The sequence below is a fragment of the Nerophis ophidion genome, linkage group LG08, assembly GCF_033978795.1.
Source record: "Nerophis ophidion isolate RoL-2023_Sa linkage group LG08, RoL_Noph_v1.0, whole genome shotgun sequence".
Taxonomy (NCBI): domain Eukaryota; kingdom Metazoa; phylum Chordata; class Actinopteri; order Syngnathiformes; family Syngnathidae; genus Nerophis; species Nerophis ophidion.
The window spans coordinates 61360021-61376677 of NC_084618.1; the positions used below are offsets into that span (position 1 = coordinate 61360021).

Below are 16657 nucleotides of genomic sequence, written 5' to 3' on the forward strand. Positions count from 1 at the left end.
ATTCCCATTTCCTGCCTATATAGGACAACTTTTAAGGGACATTTAAGCCTTCAAACACTAACAGATGTCATGTCTTCAAATCAATCAATCAATCAATCAAAGTTGACTTATATATCCCTAAATCACCAGTGTCTCAAAGGGCTGCAATATAATACAAAAATAAACAGTCTGATCGTTTAAGTGCGCAGAAAGGTTTGCACAAGCACTCCCCCAACACAAAATAGTCAAGTTAGCACTGGTGCTGTACTTACACAACATGAGAAATACTCAGACTGATCCAAGTCCATTTACCAGCTCAATGATTGTACAGTTCTGTTTGTGTTACTGCATGATACACATTTTCAGCAGTAGGTTATTAACAATGATCTCCATACAAAATGTGATTTTTAGAAGTTTCCCCATTTGACCAATGTAAGGAGATTAATATATTAACTCCTGATAGAGATCAACTGGAGATAATACACACTTAATGTCAAATTATATCTGGGTATCATAACAAAAATATTTCAAACGTCCTTAAAACTATAGTAGCAGCTACTCTTTAAGTCAGAGTGACTGAGTGACAAAATATGTGAGTGTAAAGGAAATAACACAAGTAGTTTCCCCAGTTTACCAATGTAATATGGTTAATATATTAATTCCTGTCAGAGACCAACTACAGATAATACACACTTGATGTGAAATTAAATCTGGGTATCATAACAAAAATATTTCAAACGTCCCTAAAACTATAGTTGCAGCTACTCTTTAAGTCAGAGTGGCTGAGTGACAAAACGTTAGAGGGTAAATAAAATGACATAGGGAAATAGGTGCCATGTTTTGTTCCTGGTCAAACTGACAAAGAAGCAACATGAACAGACTCAACAACAAAAAATAAAAAAAACAACATCTAACGGTCTACAGCACTAGGGGGAAGGAGAGGGGTGTATGAGTAACAAGCGGACCATGCAGTGACCAGCCCTCAGACAGAAACATGTGGGACACACCTCTCTGCTGTTGTTTGGCAAAGCTGGCGGCTCTCCCTTCACCTCCCTTGACACAATGAGCAGAAATTCTGACTGGTGGGCCCGCCCGTAACCAATACTGACAAGCTGAAACAACCAATCAGAGCACAGGAGGGATGCTCGTATCACGTAATGGGGGAGGACATTCAGAAAAATGGGATTTGCCGGTTGAGCTTGATGTCAGAATGCAACACTGAGGTTTAGAACATGTGAACATAGCAAGGGGTTGGTGAAACACATGGACACAAGACTGCAGCTCTAATCCTCCTCCATCACCGACCTTCTGGGGGGGCTTTACCTGTTCAAACTTCCAGCCGTCCGACATGGTTGACACCATCTGTGTCAGCTCCTCTTCTTGGCACTGCAGCACTCTGTACACATGCTTCACAGGCACCTGAAAAGGAAAGCACATGTTCACTTGAGAATGGGGACAATGTCGTCTTCACTTCATGATGAGAGGTCACACACCTGTGACGTCTTGCAGTCTCTGTCCCTGATCTTGTCCTTGATGAGCTTTATTAAGGATGTGATGTTATAAAACTCTGCTTCTTCGAGTACACCTGAGACATAAAAAAAAAAAAATGTTGGCTTTCAGAACGCAAGGCAAAAAAACTATTAGTGTTGCACTGATAGTTTGTTGTTGGACCTGGAATGTGGGAGGGCACATGCGTGTACACCTGAAGTGGTTAGTAACGTGCTACATTTACTCAATTAACATTTCAGATAAATAGCAACTGTCATAGTTGATGGATTGTCAAGAGTATCACAGCTTTCCGAAATCAGATGTACTGTGCTTCAACATACGAGTATTATTCTGGTGTGTGTGTGTATAAGGACTGCAAAATGGCATCTATTAGCAGACATTATCTGGTGTCTTGTTTCGCAATATTATGCAAAACCAACTTTTCTGACCTCCTGGTAACTGCTGATGTGTATTTGGGATCTGCATAAGTCCTGAATATTTGCGCGTTGTTTGTGGTCTGTGACGACACCATAGTCGATAAGCTTCTTCTTTTTCTAAATCTTCTTGTTATGGGGCATTCATCCTCCGCTGTTGCCATTTGTAATACAAAGTAGTGTAAAGTTTGTATATACAGTGGGGCACAAAAGTATTTAGTCAGCCACCGATTGTGCAAGTTCTCCCACTTAAAATGATGACAGAGGTCTGTCATTTTCATCATAGGTACACTTCAACTGTGAGAGACAGAATGTAAAAAAAAATCCAGGAATTCACATTGGAGGAATTTTAAAGAATTTACTTGTAAATTATGGTGGAAAATAAGTATTTGGTCAATAACAAAAATTCAACTCAATGCTTTGAAATATAACCTTTGTTGGCAATAACAGAGGTCAAACGATTACTATAGGTCTTTACCAGGTTTGCACACACAGTAGCTGGTATTTTGGCCCATTCCTCTATGCAGATCTTCTCGAGAACAGTGATGTTTTGGGGCTGTTGCCGAGCAACAGGGACTTTCAACTCCCTCCACAGATTTTCTATGGGGTTGAGGTCTGGAGACTGGCTAGGCCACTCCAGGACTTTCAAATGCTTCTTATGGAGCCACTCCTTCGTTGCCCGGGCGGTGTGTTTGGGATCATTGTCACACTGGAAGACCCAGCCACGTTTCATCTTCAAAGCTCTCACTGATGGAAGGAGGTTTTGGCTCAAAATCTCACGATACTTGGCCCCATTCATACTTTCCTTAACAAAGATCAGTCGTCCTGTCCCCTAGCAGAAAAACAGCCCCAAAGCATGATGTTTCCACCCCAATGCTTCACAGTAGGTATGGTGTTCTTGGGATGCAACTCAGTATTCTTCTTCCTCCAAGCACGACGAGTTGCGTTTATACCAAAAAGTTTTATTTTGGTTTCATCTGACCACATGACATTCTGCCAATCCTCTGCTGTATCATCCATGTGCTCTCTGGCAAACTTCAGACGGGCCTGGACATGCACTGGCTTAAGCAGGGGGACACTTCTGGCACTGCAAGATTTGATTCCCTGTCGGCGTAGTGTGTTACTGATGCCCTTTGTTACTTTGGTCCCAGCACTCTGCAGGTCATTCACCAGGTCCATCCGTGTGGTTCTGGGATTTTCGCTCACCGTTCTCATGATCTTTTTGACCCCACAGGATGAGATCTTGCGTGGAGCCCCAGATCGAGGGAGATTATCAGTGGTCTTGTATGACTTCCATTTTCTGATAATTGCTCCAACAGTTGATTTTTTAACACCAAGCTGCTTGCTTATTGTAGATTCACTCTTGCCAGTCTGGTGCAGGTCTATAATTATTTTCCTGGAGTCCTTCGACAGCTCTTTGGTCTTGGCCATAGTGGAGTTTGGAGTCTGACTGTTTGAGGCTGTGGACAGGTGTCTTTTAGACAGATAATGAGTTCAAACAGGTTCCATAACACAGGTAACGAGTGGAGGAAAGAAGAACTTCTTAAAGAAGAAGTTACAGGTCCGTGAGAGCCAGAGATCTTTTTTGTTTTAAGTGACCAAATACTTATTTTCCACCATAATTTACAAATAAATTCTTTAAAATTCCTACAGTGTGAATTCCTGATTTTTTTTTTTCACATTCTGTCTCTCACAGTTGAAGTCTACCTATGATGAAAATTACAGACCTCTGTCATCATTTTAAGTGGGAGAACTTGCACAATCGGTGGATGACTAAATACTTTTTTTCCAGAGTATGTCTGTCAGTAGACCCGCTAAAGCGCTAAAAACTACCGGTGTAGTGGGTTTTGATAATCCACCAACGGGACTTGCGTTATTAGAGAGTTTCAGTCGGACGTTTTTTGACAGAACATATTTCCGGATTTGTTGTTGCACAAGTGAGCCATGAATGTGAGCCATGAATGTATAGATGCCGCACAGTTGGCTCCATCTTATGAAATCTTTTCGACTCCTGTCCTTGCACGCTATTACAGTACAAGAAAGATGACAGGGAGAAGACGCTCTCGAAGTGGAGCCACGTAAATAAGACCGCTTACAAAATGGCACATCCTGAAGGGACTGTCAGAAGGCGACATGAAAAAATGGTCTATAAAACATAATCTATGCAACATTTTGACCAAATAACCACCATTACCTGTTATATTGACCAAGAAGAAGTGTTTTAAGTTTAGAAAACCTTTAAAACAAATTTAGACCCCTTTAATGCACCTTATAATCTGGTGCGCCCTATGGTCCGAAATATACGGCATATTTATTTCTAAAATATACCGGTATTAACTGCAATACCGGTATATCGCCGGGCTCTATTCTAAAGCAATCGATCCTGTTTTAGAACCAGCCAATGAGGTGTCCAGTTTGTAGTCATGTGACATGGGTCTTTCAAAGCAGCAGAAGGGCAGTTTATACAGCACTACTCGCTAACACAGTCCTGGGCATAATACAATATAATGCACATTTCAATCCAGCCTGCTGGATGTTTGTAAACTATAGAAATTATTCAAATGGTTAGAATCCGCACATGAGTGACATACGGGTTCCATGCAGACAAGGCACTCTTATTTGAGTTTAGTTTTTAAACACTCTACCCAACTCTGGTGTAAACACATTTTTAAAATATAAATCAAACATTAAAAAAAAGTTAGTTAAAAGAGCTTTAACACCTATTGACATTTGCTAATGTTAAAATTGTACTTAAACAATGCAGTTAAAGCTATGATCAGTGTCCTAAAACAAATTGTGTTCGAATTCAGAGGGCCCACACAGTACATTTGTCCAATTAGGTTCATTAGGTCTTCAAAGAATTACCGGTATACAATTTTTTATTTTTGTAGCTAGACCTGTGTATTTATTTCCATACATGACAGTTTCGGCTCCAACTGTGGCTTTCCTCAGAGGTTGTCATGTGATGTTGATGTGACAGGAAGACAGCGCCAACCAAAACTGCTCAAAACAGCTGACCAAACACGTCGCATCAACGTCACGTGACAACCTCTGAGGAAGGCCACAGTTGTCGCCGAAACTCCCAGGTACAAAAAATAAACACCGGTCTGGCTATAAAAACAACAAATTGAACGCTGTACATTATTTTTCAGCCACTAGCAGTGATTTAGACGTGTTACCTTCCTCTGCTAGGTCCCTGTTGAGCACCAGTTTGCCGTGTCTCAAGTAGTTGAGCACCGACCCAAAATAAGTGGGGTCTCTGTCGATGAGATAGGCACCTGTTTCATCCTAAAAGAGAAACGGGAAGAATATCAGCTTCAGACATTTAACACAAACTGACAGCATTCCTAAGTACTGATTTCATCAGTAAGTGAATAAGTGAAGCTAATGAGACGCAAATTTATGAGGTCGGCTTCTGTGTTCATAATCTCTCGACTGTATGGACGTGCGCACACAAGCTTGGAAATATCACTTTATTATTCCCATAGGCCTTGGATTTGAACCCAATTCTTTCACAGCCACTGGGTATTCCCCTATTTCTGTAAGTACTGTGATTAGGCCAGCTTTGTCTCATGGTGAAAGGGGGGGGGGGGCTCAAACAATTAGAGCGGAAAAGGGATTCGAAGAGCTGGCAGGACATGCCAAGGGAGCCTAGAAAAAGCACCTTGGCTTACAAACTACAATTAGCTGAAGTGAACCTATAACATTTAACATGCAAGTCATTCTCCAATCAAACATGTACGAATGTATAGAGTTGATTCAATCCGTCCAATTATGGAAACATGTCCCAGTGCATTAAAATGATAATGAATATCTGCACGCCAATGGCAGGTTGCCCTCCTTTTCATTGTCAAAAATATATCCACCGAGACCCAGTGGACTTCTATTTTTGCTCTGGGTCAGCTTTTGGCACTTCTACAGAGACTCAAGTTGTACCTGCATGTGACGGCACACGCAGTCACTATCGTTGTGCACAATCTACTAGGGCTGGACGATTATGGAAAAAACAATAATCACGTTCACGATTAATCGCACAATTATTTCCTAATTTCAAAACAAGTAGTCATTGTACCACCTGAACACAATTTTAAATATGATTTAAAAAAAACAATGGATATGAATTAGAAACATATAAACCAAAACAAGTACAAACAAAAATCATAACAATTAATCAATATAATAGCAATATGGGGGAAAAAAAAATCTGTTTGTTTTTACCTTTTACACTTTTTACCACCATAGTGTGTGCTTTTTGTGTCATACATAACATTTCATAACACATTTGTTACATTGAACAAGAGTTTTAAATCCAGAAAATATGTAATTTAGACCCCTTTAATGTGCCTTATAATTTGGTGTGCCTTTTCAATGAAAATACACTTGAATAGACCCACCCCTCGGCAGTGCACCTTATAATCCGGTGCGCCCTATGGTCCGAGAGATACGGTATATCTTTTTAAAAAATCTTCACATTTATTGGTGCAATACATCTTTGGACAATTTTGACAAGTATTTTAAGGCAAAGCCTAATAATTTTGTAAATGTATCAGTAAGCGCTATGAGTACAACATCCTTCAAGTTGCGACCGCTGTCCTATTTGGACATTGGTTGATGTTGTTCACAACAACACAAGCAGATGAGATGTGTTGTGGGTGTATGGATTGTTCTTGCCTTAGCTTCGTAGTTCAGTCGCTGTTTCAAGTGACCCTCTTGACATTGTTTAGCTCTGTGGGGTTAAGTGTTTCGGGCATGAATGAGCAGTCCTGGACACATTATTTTCCCCAAACAAATGTACCTTCTCCTTACAATAACAGTATTACAGTCAGATTTATATACATTTTTGTGATAGTCTGCGTATATCAGCAGGTTCCGTTTTATTGGCAAATTCTGTGATTGCGTCCACGCTTACGTGGATGTGGAAATCAAAAATGTTTTGTTGAGTTTAGTTATTATTGGTTAGGTATACTAGCACTTTGTCAAATGAAAAGCAATCATGGTGAGATCCCCAATCTTCTAGTAGACGTGATATTTTTTCATTCATGCGCTCCTTATCCGTTTCACCGTTACAAGCGCAGGAATTTGCATTCACATCCTGCGGCCCATTTATTTGATTATAATATTTTTATAATCTTAAGAAGCCAAAATCGAAACGTGATTGAAATTCGATTAATTGTCCAGCCCTACAATCTACCATGACAATGAGTCTTTTTGGGTTGTGGTCTGTACTCAGGTTTGCCAGCAGGTTTGACTCCTTATAGTGGAACTGCACTTTTTTAAAACTTCGCCTATTGTTCAAAGTCAGACATGAAAACGAATGGATTTTTATTTTTTTATGCATGGGGATGGCGTGGCTCGGTTAGTAGAGCGGCTGTGCCAGCAACCTGGGGTTCTTGGTTCGATCCCCGGCTTCCCCCATCCTAGTCATGTCTGTTGCGTCCTTGAGCAAGACACCTCACCCTTGCTCTTGATGGGCCGCCATAAGTGTGTGAATGTGAAAATAGTGTCAAAGCTCTTTGAGTACCTTTTAGGTAGAAAAGCGCTATACAAGTATAACCCATCTACCGTGGCATTCTATCGTGTAAATAAATGTAAATAAAAGTAAATAAAAGTAAAATGGGAGGTCCTCTATTCTGCCAAAAAATATAAAAACCAAAAATCACCAACAATAATCCATTGACATTTCCATCCATCCATCCATTTTCTACCGCTTATTCCCTTTCGGGGTCGCGGGGGGCGCTGGCGCCTATCTCAGCTACAATCGGGCGGAAGGCGGGGTACACCCTGGACAAGTCGCCACCTCATTGCAGGGCCAACACAGATAGACAGACAACATTCACACTCACATTCACACACTAGGGCCAATTTAGTGGTGCCAATCAACCTATCCCCAGGTGCATGTCTTTGGAAGTGGGAGGAAGCCGGAGTACCCGGAGGGAACCCACGCATTCACGGGGAGAACATGCAAACTCCACACAGAAAGGTCCCGAGCCTGGATTTGAACCCAGGACTGCAGGACCTTCGTATTGTGAGGCAGACGCACTAACCCCTCTGCCACCGTGAAGCCCCCATTGACATTTCGTAACTTAAAAATTAACCCAGTATAAGTGATATTGGTATCAAAAGCGTGGGTTCCCTCCGGGTACTCCAGCTTCCTCCCACCTCCAAAGACATGCAACCGGGGATAGGTTGATTGGCAACACTAAATTGGCCCTAGTGTGTGAATGTGAGTGTAAATGTTGTCTGTCTATCTGTGTTGGCCCTGTGATTGGGTGGCGACTTGTACAGGGTGTACGCCGCCTTCCACCCAAATGCAGCTGAGATAGGCTCCAGCACCCCCCGCGACCTCAATAGGGACAAACGGTAGCAAATGGATGGATGGAAGTGCGAACGCAGACAAACTATTTATGGCGGTGTCGTGATCACAAGCTTGTGTGCCAATGTTGACATGATGGACTGATTGGCTGCTTGCTCGTTTCCTCGCTCGTCCAACTTTAATCCATCCATCCATTTATTCCCTTTCGGGGTCGCGGGGGCGCTGGCGCCTATCTCAGCTACAATCGGACGGAAGGCAGGGTACACCCTGGACAAGTCGCCACCTCATCGCAGAGCCAACACAGATAGACAGACAACATTCACACTCACATTCACACACTAGGGCCAATTTAGTGTTACCAATCAACCTATCCCCAGGTGCATGTCTTTGGAAGTGGGAGGAAGCCGGAGTACCCGGAGTAGATCATAAATCATGCCTCTTACCTAGATAGAAAGAGGACAGATTATGACAAGTTGGTACACTTTGACAGCCAAAATAGACCTGCTAATGGCGAGAATGACACAAAAAGATGCTTGGTTCCACCCCGCTTTTCTTCGCAAGAATTATGAGTCATTGTTCATCCAAACGGGAATTAATAGAACATCATAGCAGTTGGGCATTCTAATGACAGCAGACCTTGCACAGTAAGTGCTGTTTTATTATGGCTCTCATGAAGTCTGCAGTGAGTAATAATCAGTTATGTTGAAAAAAAAAAAGCGAAAGTTGTTTTACGCTTATTTTAATCAATGCGTCATGAATGCTTTAAATGTACCTGTTACTACATTACAACCATACTTAGAGTATATAAAACCTTAATAGAGGTGTTTGGATGTTTTCTTAAGGGCTTTATAGGCAAAATAGAGCTTCTCTATTGTCAGCGGACTTTTATTTACTATTTGGAATGCATTAAAAAATACAATAGTTGTCATGTCTTTTATAATGATAGGCAACATTCCCAAAAATGTGCAGTTCCCCTTTAAATATTTCTGTGATGAAGGGTGCTCAATGTGGGATGACTGCCCACTATCATATTTCTAATACCATTTGGGTTTTCCAGTTGGAATCACTGATGATCAACAGTATAGTGACTTAAATTTTGAATATATTAATTTGCTACACATTTTGTCAACCTTTGATAAGATACACAGACATCTTACAGGCAGGCACTCCAGTTTGCTTCCTTTGTATCAACTGCTAAATTTAGACCATGGTGTTGGAAACCCCTCAGCATACAGGAGATGCTCCTATGGGGAAGCATTAACAACCTCGTTCAGACAAAGCTGTTCATGGGGGCTCTGATGTGGTCCCATGTACACAACGGTGTTTTTAATTAAAAACAAGAGGCTGGCCCTCAGGGGGCAGTGGCAGGGGAGAACTGTGAAACAAATACAAGGGGGTGGGATCACAAGAGAGAATTATTGAATAAGAAGATTTTATGAACCAAACCGCTTCTTATTTGTACAAAATCCAGAATTTGAGGTTGTTAAGTTTTAAAACAATGTTTCAAACTGTGTCCAATAATAGCCCTCTTTAGAGTGTAGACTAGGGAGCCAAAACATTGCCAGTAAAATCTGGCAGCGGGAAAAAAAAGGAAAAATAAAAAGGAAGACAAGAAAATTGACATTGTAGAAAAAGTTGTATTTTCACAAAAAAAGTTTTGACAACAAATAAACACAAACATTGAAAAATTACAATGTTTTTGGTTTTTTTGAATCAAGACATGTTTTTGATGCCAATATTCATATTTTTGTAAACAATCTATTTTTTTTTACCGTTTTTATTTACTTGTGTTTCTTTATTTTTCGTTTTCGCTTCTTTTTTTTAACGATTTCAAACTATTGCCGTTGACAAAGGGGCGGGGCAAGTTTACCCGGAAGCAGTTTTACTAGACTTGGGCTTGCAGGTGTAACATTTAAGAAGACGGGAGGACCGAGGGGCTCTAAATACACCCATTAAATCCAATAAATAACCATCCAGAAACCGCCAACAATATTCCATTTCGAGAATTGAACAGTAACCAAGTATTAGTGATATTATTATTATAAGTGTTAATGCACACAAACTATTTATAGCGGCGCCGTGTTCACTAGCTTGTGTGCCTATAATGAATATATCAACTGGTCAGCTACTTTCTTGCTTCCTTGCTTGTGGAAGTTTATTGTAGGTCATAAATAATACCTCTCACTTAGGTAATAGAAGGATGGGGATGTAATCCGACAACTTGGTACACTTTAACAGCCAATTTAGACCCAAAAATGGCAAAAAACACGACACAAAAAGACGGTAGGTTCCACCCCCGTTTACTTTTTGAGAATTATGAGTCATTCTTCATCTAAACTGGAATATAGCAAGATTCTATCAGTCGGCAACCTAATGACAGCAGACAATGTACAGTAAGGGATGTTTTAATTATGTTTGTTGGCTCTAATGAAGTCTGCAGTGAGTTTTAATCAGTGATGTATTTGAGATGAGTTTTCTATATAATGCACTAAAATGAGCAAAATATGTAAATATTAAATATTATGAATGTGCCTGTTACTATAATACATGTATACTTACAGCATGTACATAAAACCATAATCTCACCTTTTTTGTAAGGGGCACCGGAAGTTGGCAGACCCGTCAGCGATCCTGTTCTGTCTCCCTGTAATGTTTGTCTGATCTTGAATGGGATTGTGCTGAACATTTTTATTTCCCTTTGGGGATTAATAAAGTATGTCTTATTCTGATTAATGGAGGTATTTGGATGTTCTTTTCAGGGCTTCATAGGCAGAATAGAACAGCTCCCATACACTCTATTGTAAGTAGGCTTTTGGCCGCCTTTATTTATTATTTATAATGCTTAAAAAAATAAAAACATTTGTGATCTTGTCTTACATAAAAAATGTGAATGATAAGCAAAATTCAAAAAAATAAGTGCAGTTCCCTTTTACACTTGATTTAGACGCACTGATCCTCTTGTCTTCTTCTACGGTGTTTACCTGCATGCCCGAGTGTAGTAAAACTGTTTCCGGGTACACTTGTTGTAAGCACGGCCATTAGTTTGACTGACACCGTAGAAATAAAAAAAAAGAAAGAAACTCAATTGTAAAATAGAGAAACGAGTGTGAAAATAGGAAAAGTTGAACATAAACACCTTTGAACCAAACAAAAACAATTAAAGTGTATAGTGTACAAGAATAAAAAATATCTAAAACATGTCCATTCATTCATCGATTTTCTACCGGTTTTTAAAAAATAAAATCCCCCGAAAATGTTGTATTTTTTCATTTGTTTCGGTGACAATACAACTTTTTTTTTTTACAATGCCTGTATTTTTGTCATACCAAATCTTACTGGCAGTGTTTTGGCTCTATAGTAGACCTCTACAAAAGCCAAGCACTGCCATAATGGTCAATTCCACAACCGTGTAGCTTACTGGCTACTGTAGTTAAAAAATGGAGCAGTAAAAAGGAAAAAAAAATCTTATTTTCGTTTGTATTGCTTACTTAATTTTAAGTTATAATGGTAACAAACATACAAACACAGACAAAAACGTATCCTTCCACCTCATACTTGTAATGTTAAACGACAGTTAGCCATCTGTGCTCTCACCCAGGAAACTGCATATTGCTTCTATTCCGTCATGAGACTTCTTCCCAGAATTGAAAAACAATGATGGTCAACCAGGCCAAGATGGATGTTGTGCAGCAGGCAGCGTGCAAGTGGCCTAGATCTTACCACTTACAGCAGAAATGAGCAAAAAATCTAACTATGCAATGGAATTTATTCCTTTACTTTATCAAAAAAAAGATTTGTCGTGTGCCCTCAAAGATTATCTGTCGGTTGCGTTTCCAGACTAGTCTAACTATCTTGTGCTCCAGACGTCATTCTTCGCGACAAAACAGATGAAAACTTGGAAGAGCATTGAAGTCTACAACTTATTTGGGTCAAATAAGTTGTAGTTCCGGGTCAACGTGAATGACTGCTCGCCGACTGCTCTTGTTGCAAAAAAGCTAAGTATCGTTCTATCTGTGTGATTTTAACTGTTTTGCAGCTTTATTTACAACTTATCGAACATATCCAATAGTTCCATTTAACTTGCAAATCACCCGATCTCTGTCTCACCACTCCGCCCTCAGCTAGCTAGCTGCTAAGCTAACGAGGCTAGCGGAGAAAGGCAGCGCCGGTCTGAAGGAAGCTTCTCCCCCGCCACCGTGACCACCACTTCCCGAAGACAGCTGGCACCCCACTCGGCGACGGAAAGTTTCTGTGAGTATGGCTTCCTGCGCTTCGTGCACTTTACTCATGGATAGGTTGGCTTTGCTAGAGAGCCGTGTCCGCCAGTTAGAGCAGTGTAATTTCGTAACTTTAGATGTTGCGGACACATCTGCTAGCGTTAGCTGTAGCGAGCTAACTAGCCCAGCTTGTAGCAGCCCTAATCGGCCTACAAGCTACGGTGTACCGGTTGAGACGCATAATAGATTTAGCCCTTTAGCTAGTCCTACACCCCAGTCTACCGGGCACCACACTTTAGTCATAGGGGACTCCATCACCCGAAACATAAAGCTTAGCAAACCAGCCACAATTAAGTGTATTCCCGGGGGCAGAGCACCTGACATTGAAGCTAATCTTAGGGAGCTAACTCGCAACAGGTCTAGTAAACACGTACGGCAGGCTAACCGCACCACTAGTTATGCGAATATAGTAATACACGTTGGCTCCAATGACGTTAGGATGAGACAATCAGAGATTACAAAGAGAAACATAGCCAGGGCTTGTAATCTCGCCAGAAAGATGTCCAGGCATCGAGTAATTGTCTCTGGCCCCCTGCCTGGGAGAGGCAATGATGAGAGATATAGCAGATTAGTCTCTCTTAACAAGTGGCTGGATAGCTTCTGCAGACAACAGGGATTTACGTTTATTGATAATTGGCCCTCTTTCTGGGGCAAACCTGGCTTGCTGAGGAGAGACGGCCTTCACCCTAACCAGGAAGGCGCTATCCTCTTGTCTCGGAACATAGACTTCGCATTGAGCCACATTTGACTAACTGCACTAGAGCAAGCCCGGTCACAGGCAATTACAGAGCCTGCTAGCCTGGGTATGGAGTCAGTTAAGTTAGAACTAGCCAGCGCCAGGCTGGATGATCCCTGTACACATAGCAATTTTCGTAGAATAATACACAACTCACAAAATGTTTTTTCTACTGTGTCTATGACTACGTCAGAGTTAGACATGCACTCTACTGAGGTGGCAAATTATGATGCGTTCAGTTTATCGCAGCGCCAAGTAGACAATCTGAAAATTCCCGTCATATCAATTCCTAGATATGGTCGTAATTATTTTAAGTACACTGCGCATAATAAACGTAACATTATTAATATTGCTACGACGGATAATTTAATCAACAACTCCTTAAAACAGCCCACTACCTATAATATGGGCTTTCTAAACATCAGATCTTTGTCTCCCAAAGCGTTATTAGTCAATGAGGTCATTAGAGACAACAACCTTAACGTCATCGGTCTTAGCGAAACCTGGCTTAAACCAGACGACTTTTTTGCGATAAATGAGGCATCCCCTCCTAACTATACGAATGCGCATATTGCCCGTCACCTCAAAAGGGGAGGGGGTGTCGCACTAATATACAACGAAAACTTTAACTTTAGTCCTAACTTAAATAATAAATATAAATCGTTTGAGGTGCTTTCTATGAAGTCTGCCACACCTCTGCCTCTGTGCCTGGCCGTTATCTACCGCCCCCCAGGGCCCTATTCGGACTTTATTAGTGAATTCTCAGAGTTTGTTGCTGATCTAGTGACGCACGCCGATAATATAATTATAATGGGGGACTTTAATATCCATATGAATACCCCATTGGACCCACCGTGCGTGGCGCTCCAGACTATAATTGATAGCTGTGGTCTTACACAAATAATAAATGAACCGACGCATCGCAGCGGCAATACGATAGACCTAGTGCTTGTCAGAGGTATCACCGTCTCCAAAGTTATGATACTCCCGTATACTAAAGTAATGTCCGATCATTACCTTATAAAATTCGAAGTTCAGACTCATGTTCGGCAAGCTAATAAGAATAATAACTGCTATAGCAGCCGCAACATTAATGCTGCCACAACGACGACTCTTGCGGACCTACTGCCCTCGGTAATGGCACCGTTCCCAAAGTATGTGGGCTCTATTGATAACCTCACTAACAACTTTAACAACGCCCTGCGCGAAACCATTGATAGTATAGCACCGCTGAAGTTAAAAAAGGCTCCAAAAAGGCGTACGCCATGGTTTACTGAAGAAACTAGAGCTCAGAAATTATTATGTAGAAAGCTGGAACGCAAATGGCGCACGACTAAACTTGAGGTGCACCATCAAGCATGGAGTGATAGTTTAATAACTTATAAACGCATGCTTACCTTAGCTAAAACTAATTATTACTCAAATCTCATCCGCATTAATAAAAACGATCCAAAATTTTTGTTTAGTACTGTAGCATCGCTAACCCAACAAGGGACTCCTTCCAGTAGCTCCACCCATTCGGCAGATGACTTTATGAAGTTCTTTAATAAGAAAATTGAACTTATTAGAAAGGAGATTAAAGACAATGCGTCCCAGCTACAACGGGGTTATAGTAACACAGATACGATTGTATATACGGCGGATACTGCAAATATCCAAAATAGTTTCTCTCGTTTTGATGAAATAACATTAGAAGGATTGTTACAACGTGTAAATGGAATGAAACAAACAACATGTTTACTTGACCCACTTCCTGGGAAACTTATCAAGGAGCTTTTTGTATTATTAGGTCCATCAGTGCTAAATATTATAAACTTATCACTTTCCTCGGGCACTGTTCCCGTTGCATTCAAAAAAGCGGTTATTCATCCTCTCCTTAAAAGACCTAACCTCGATCCTGACCTCATGGTAAACTACCGACCGGTGTCTCACCTTCCCTTTATTTCGAAAATCCTCGAAAAAATTGTTGCGGAGCAGCTAAATGAGCACTTAGCGTTTAACAATCTATGTGAAACCTTTCAATCCGGTTTCAGGGCAAATCACTCGACTGAGACAGCCCTCGCAAAACTGACTAATGATCTATTGCTAACGATGGACTCTGATGCGTCATCTATGTTGCTGCTCCTCGATCTTAGCGCTGCTTTCGATACCGTCGATCATAATATTTTATTAGAGCGTATCAAAATACGAATTGGTATGTCAGACTCAGCCCTGTCATGGTTTAACTCTTATCTTACTGATAGGATGCAGTGCGTCTCCTATAACAGTGTGACCTCGGACTATGTTAAGGTAACGTGTGGAGTTCCCCAGGGTTCGGTCCTTGGCCCTGTACTCTTCAGCATCTACATGCTGCCGCTAGGTGACGTCATACGCAAATACGGTATTAGCTTTCACTGTTATGCTGATGACACCCAACTTTACATGCCCCTAAAGCTGACCAACACGCCGGACTGTAGTCAGTTGGAAGCGTGTCTTAATGAAATTAAACAATGGATGTCCGCTAACTTTTTGCAACTTAATGCCAAAAAAACGGAAATGCTGATTATCGGTCCTGCTAGACACCGACCTCTATTTAATAATACAACTTTAACATTTGACAACCAAATAATAAAACAAGGTGACTCTGTAAAAAATCTGGGTATTATCTTCGACCCAACTCTCTCCTTTGAGTCACACATTAAAAGCGTTACTAAAACGGCCTTCTTTCATCTCCGTAATATCGCTAAAATTCGCTCCATTTTGTCCACTAAAGACGCCGAGATCATTATCCATGCGTTTGTTACGTCTCGTCTCGATTACTGTAACGTATTATTTTCGGGTCTCCCCATGTCTAGCATTAAAAGATTACAGTTGGTACAAAATGCGGCTGCTAGACTTTTGACAAGAACAAGAAAGTTTGATCATATTACGCCTGTACTGGCTCACCTGCACTGGCTTCCTGTGCACTTAAGATGTGACTTTAAGGTTTTATTACTTACGTATAAAATACTACACGGTCTAGCTCCAGCCTATCTTGCCGATTGTATTGTACCATATGTCCCGGCAAGAAATCTGCGTTCAAAAGACTCCGGCTTGTTAGTGATTCCTAGAGCTCAAAAAAAGTCTGCGGGCTATAGAGCGTTTTCCGTTCGGGCTCCAGTACTCTGGAATGCCCTCCCGGTAACAGTTCGAGATGCTACCTCAGTAGAAGCATTTAAGTCTCATCTTAAAACTCATTTGTATACTCTAGCCTTTAAATAGACCTCCTTTTTAGACCAGTTGATCTGCCGCTTCTTTTCTTTCTCCTATGTCCCCCCCTCCCTTGTGGAGGGGGTCCGGTCCGATGACCATGGATGAAGTACTGACTGTCCAGAGTCGAGACCCAGGATGGACCGCTCGTCGGGACCCAGGATGGACCGCTCGCCTGTATCGGTTGGGGACACCTCTACGC

General features: G+C 41.2%; 1 protein-coding gene across 1 annotated transcript in view; it reads right to left on the bottom strand.

Moving 5' to 3' along the window:
• Positions 1-16657, bottom strand: part of kctd5b (potassium channel tetramerization domain containing 5b) — a 44330-nt gene that overhangs the window by 8965 nt on the left and 18708 nt on the right. The window contains exons 2-4 of the mRNA XM_061909233.1: positions 5081-5189; positions 1473-1564; positions 1303-1398 (exon numbers count right to left, since the gene is read on the bottom strand). Coding sequence (XP_061765217.1) covers positions 1303-1398; positions 1473-1564; positions 5081-5189 — 297 coding nt within the window. The remainder of the gene's footprint in view (positions 1-1302; positions 1399-1472; positions 1565-5080; positions 5190-16657) is intronic.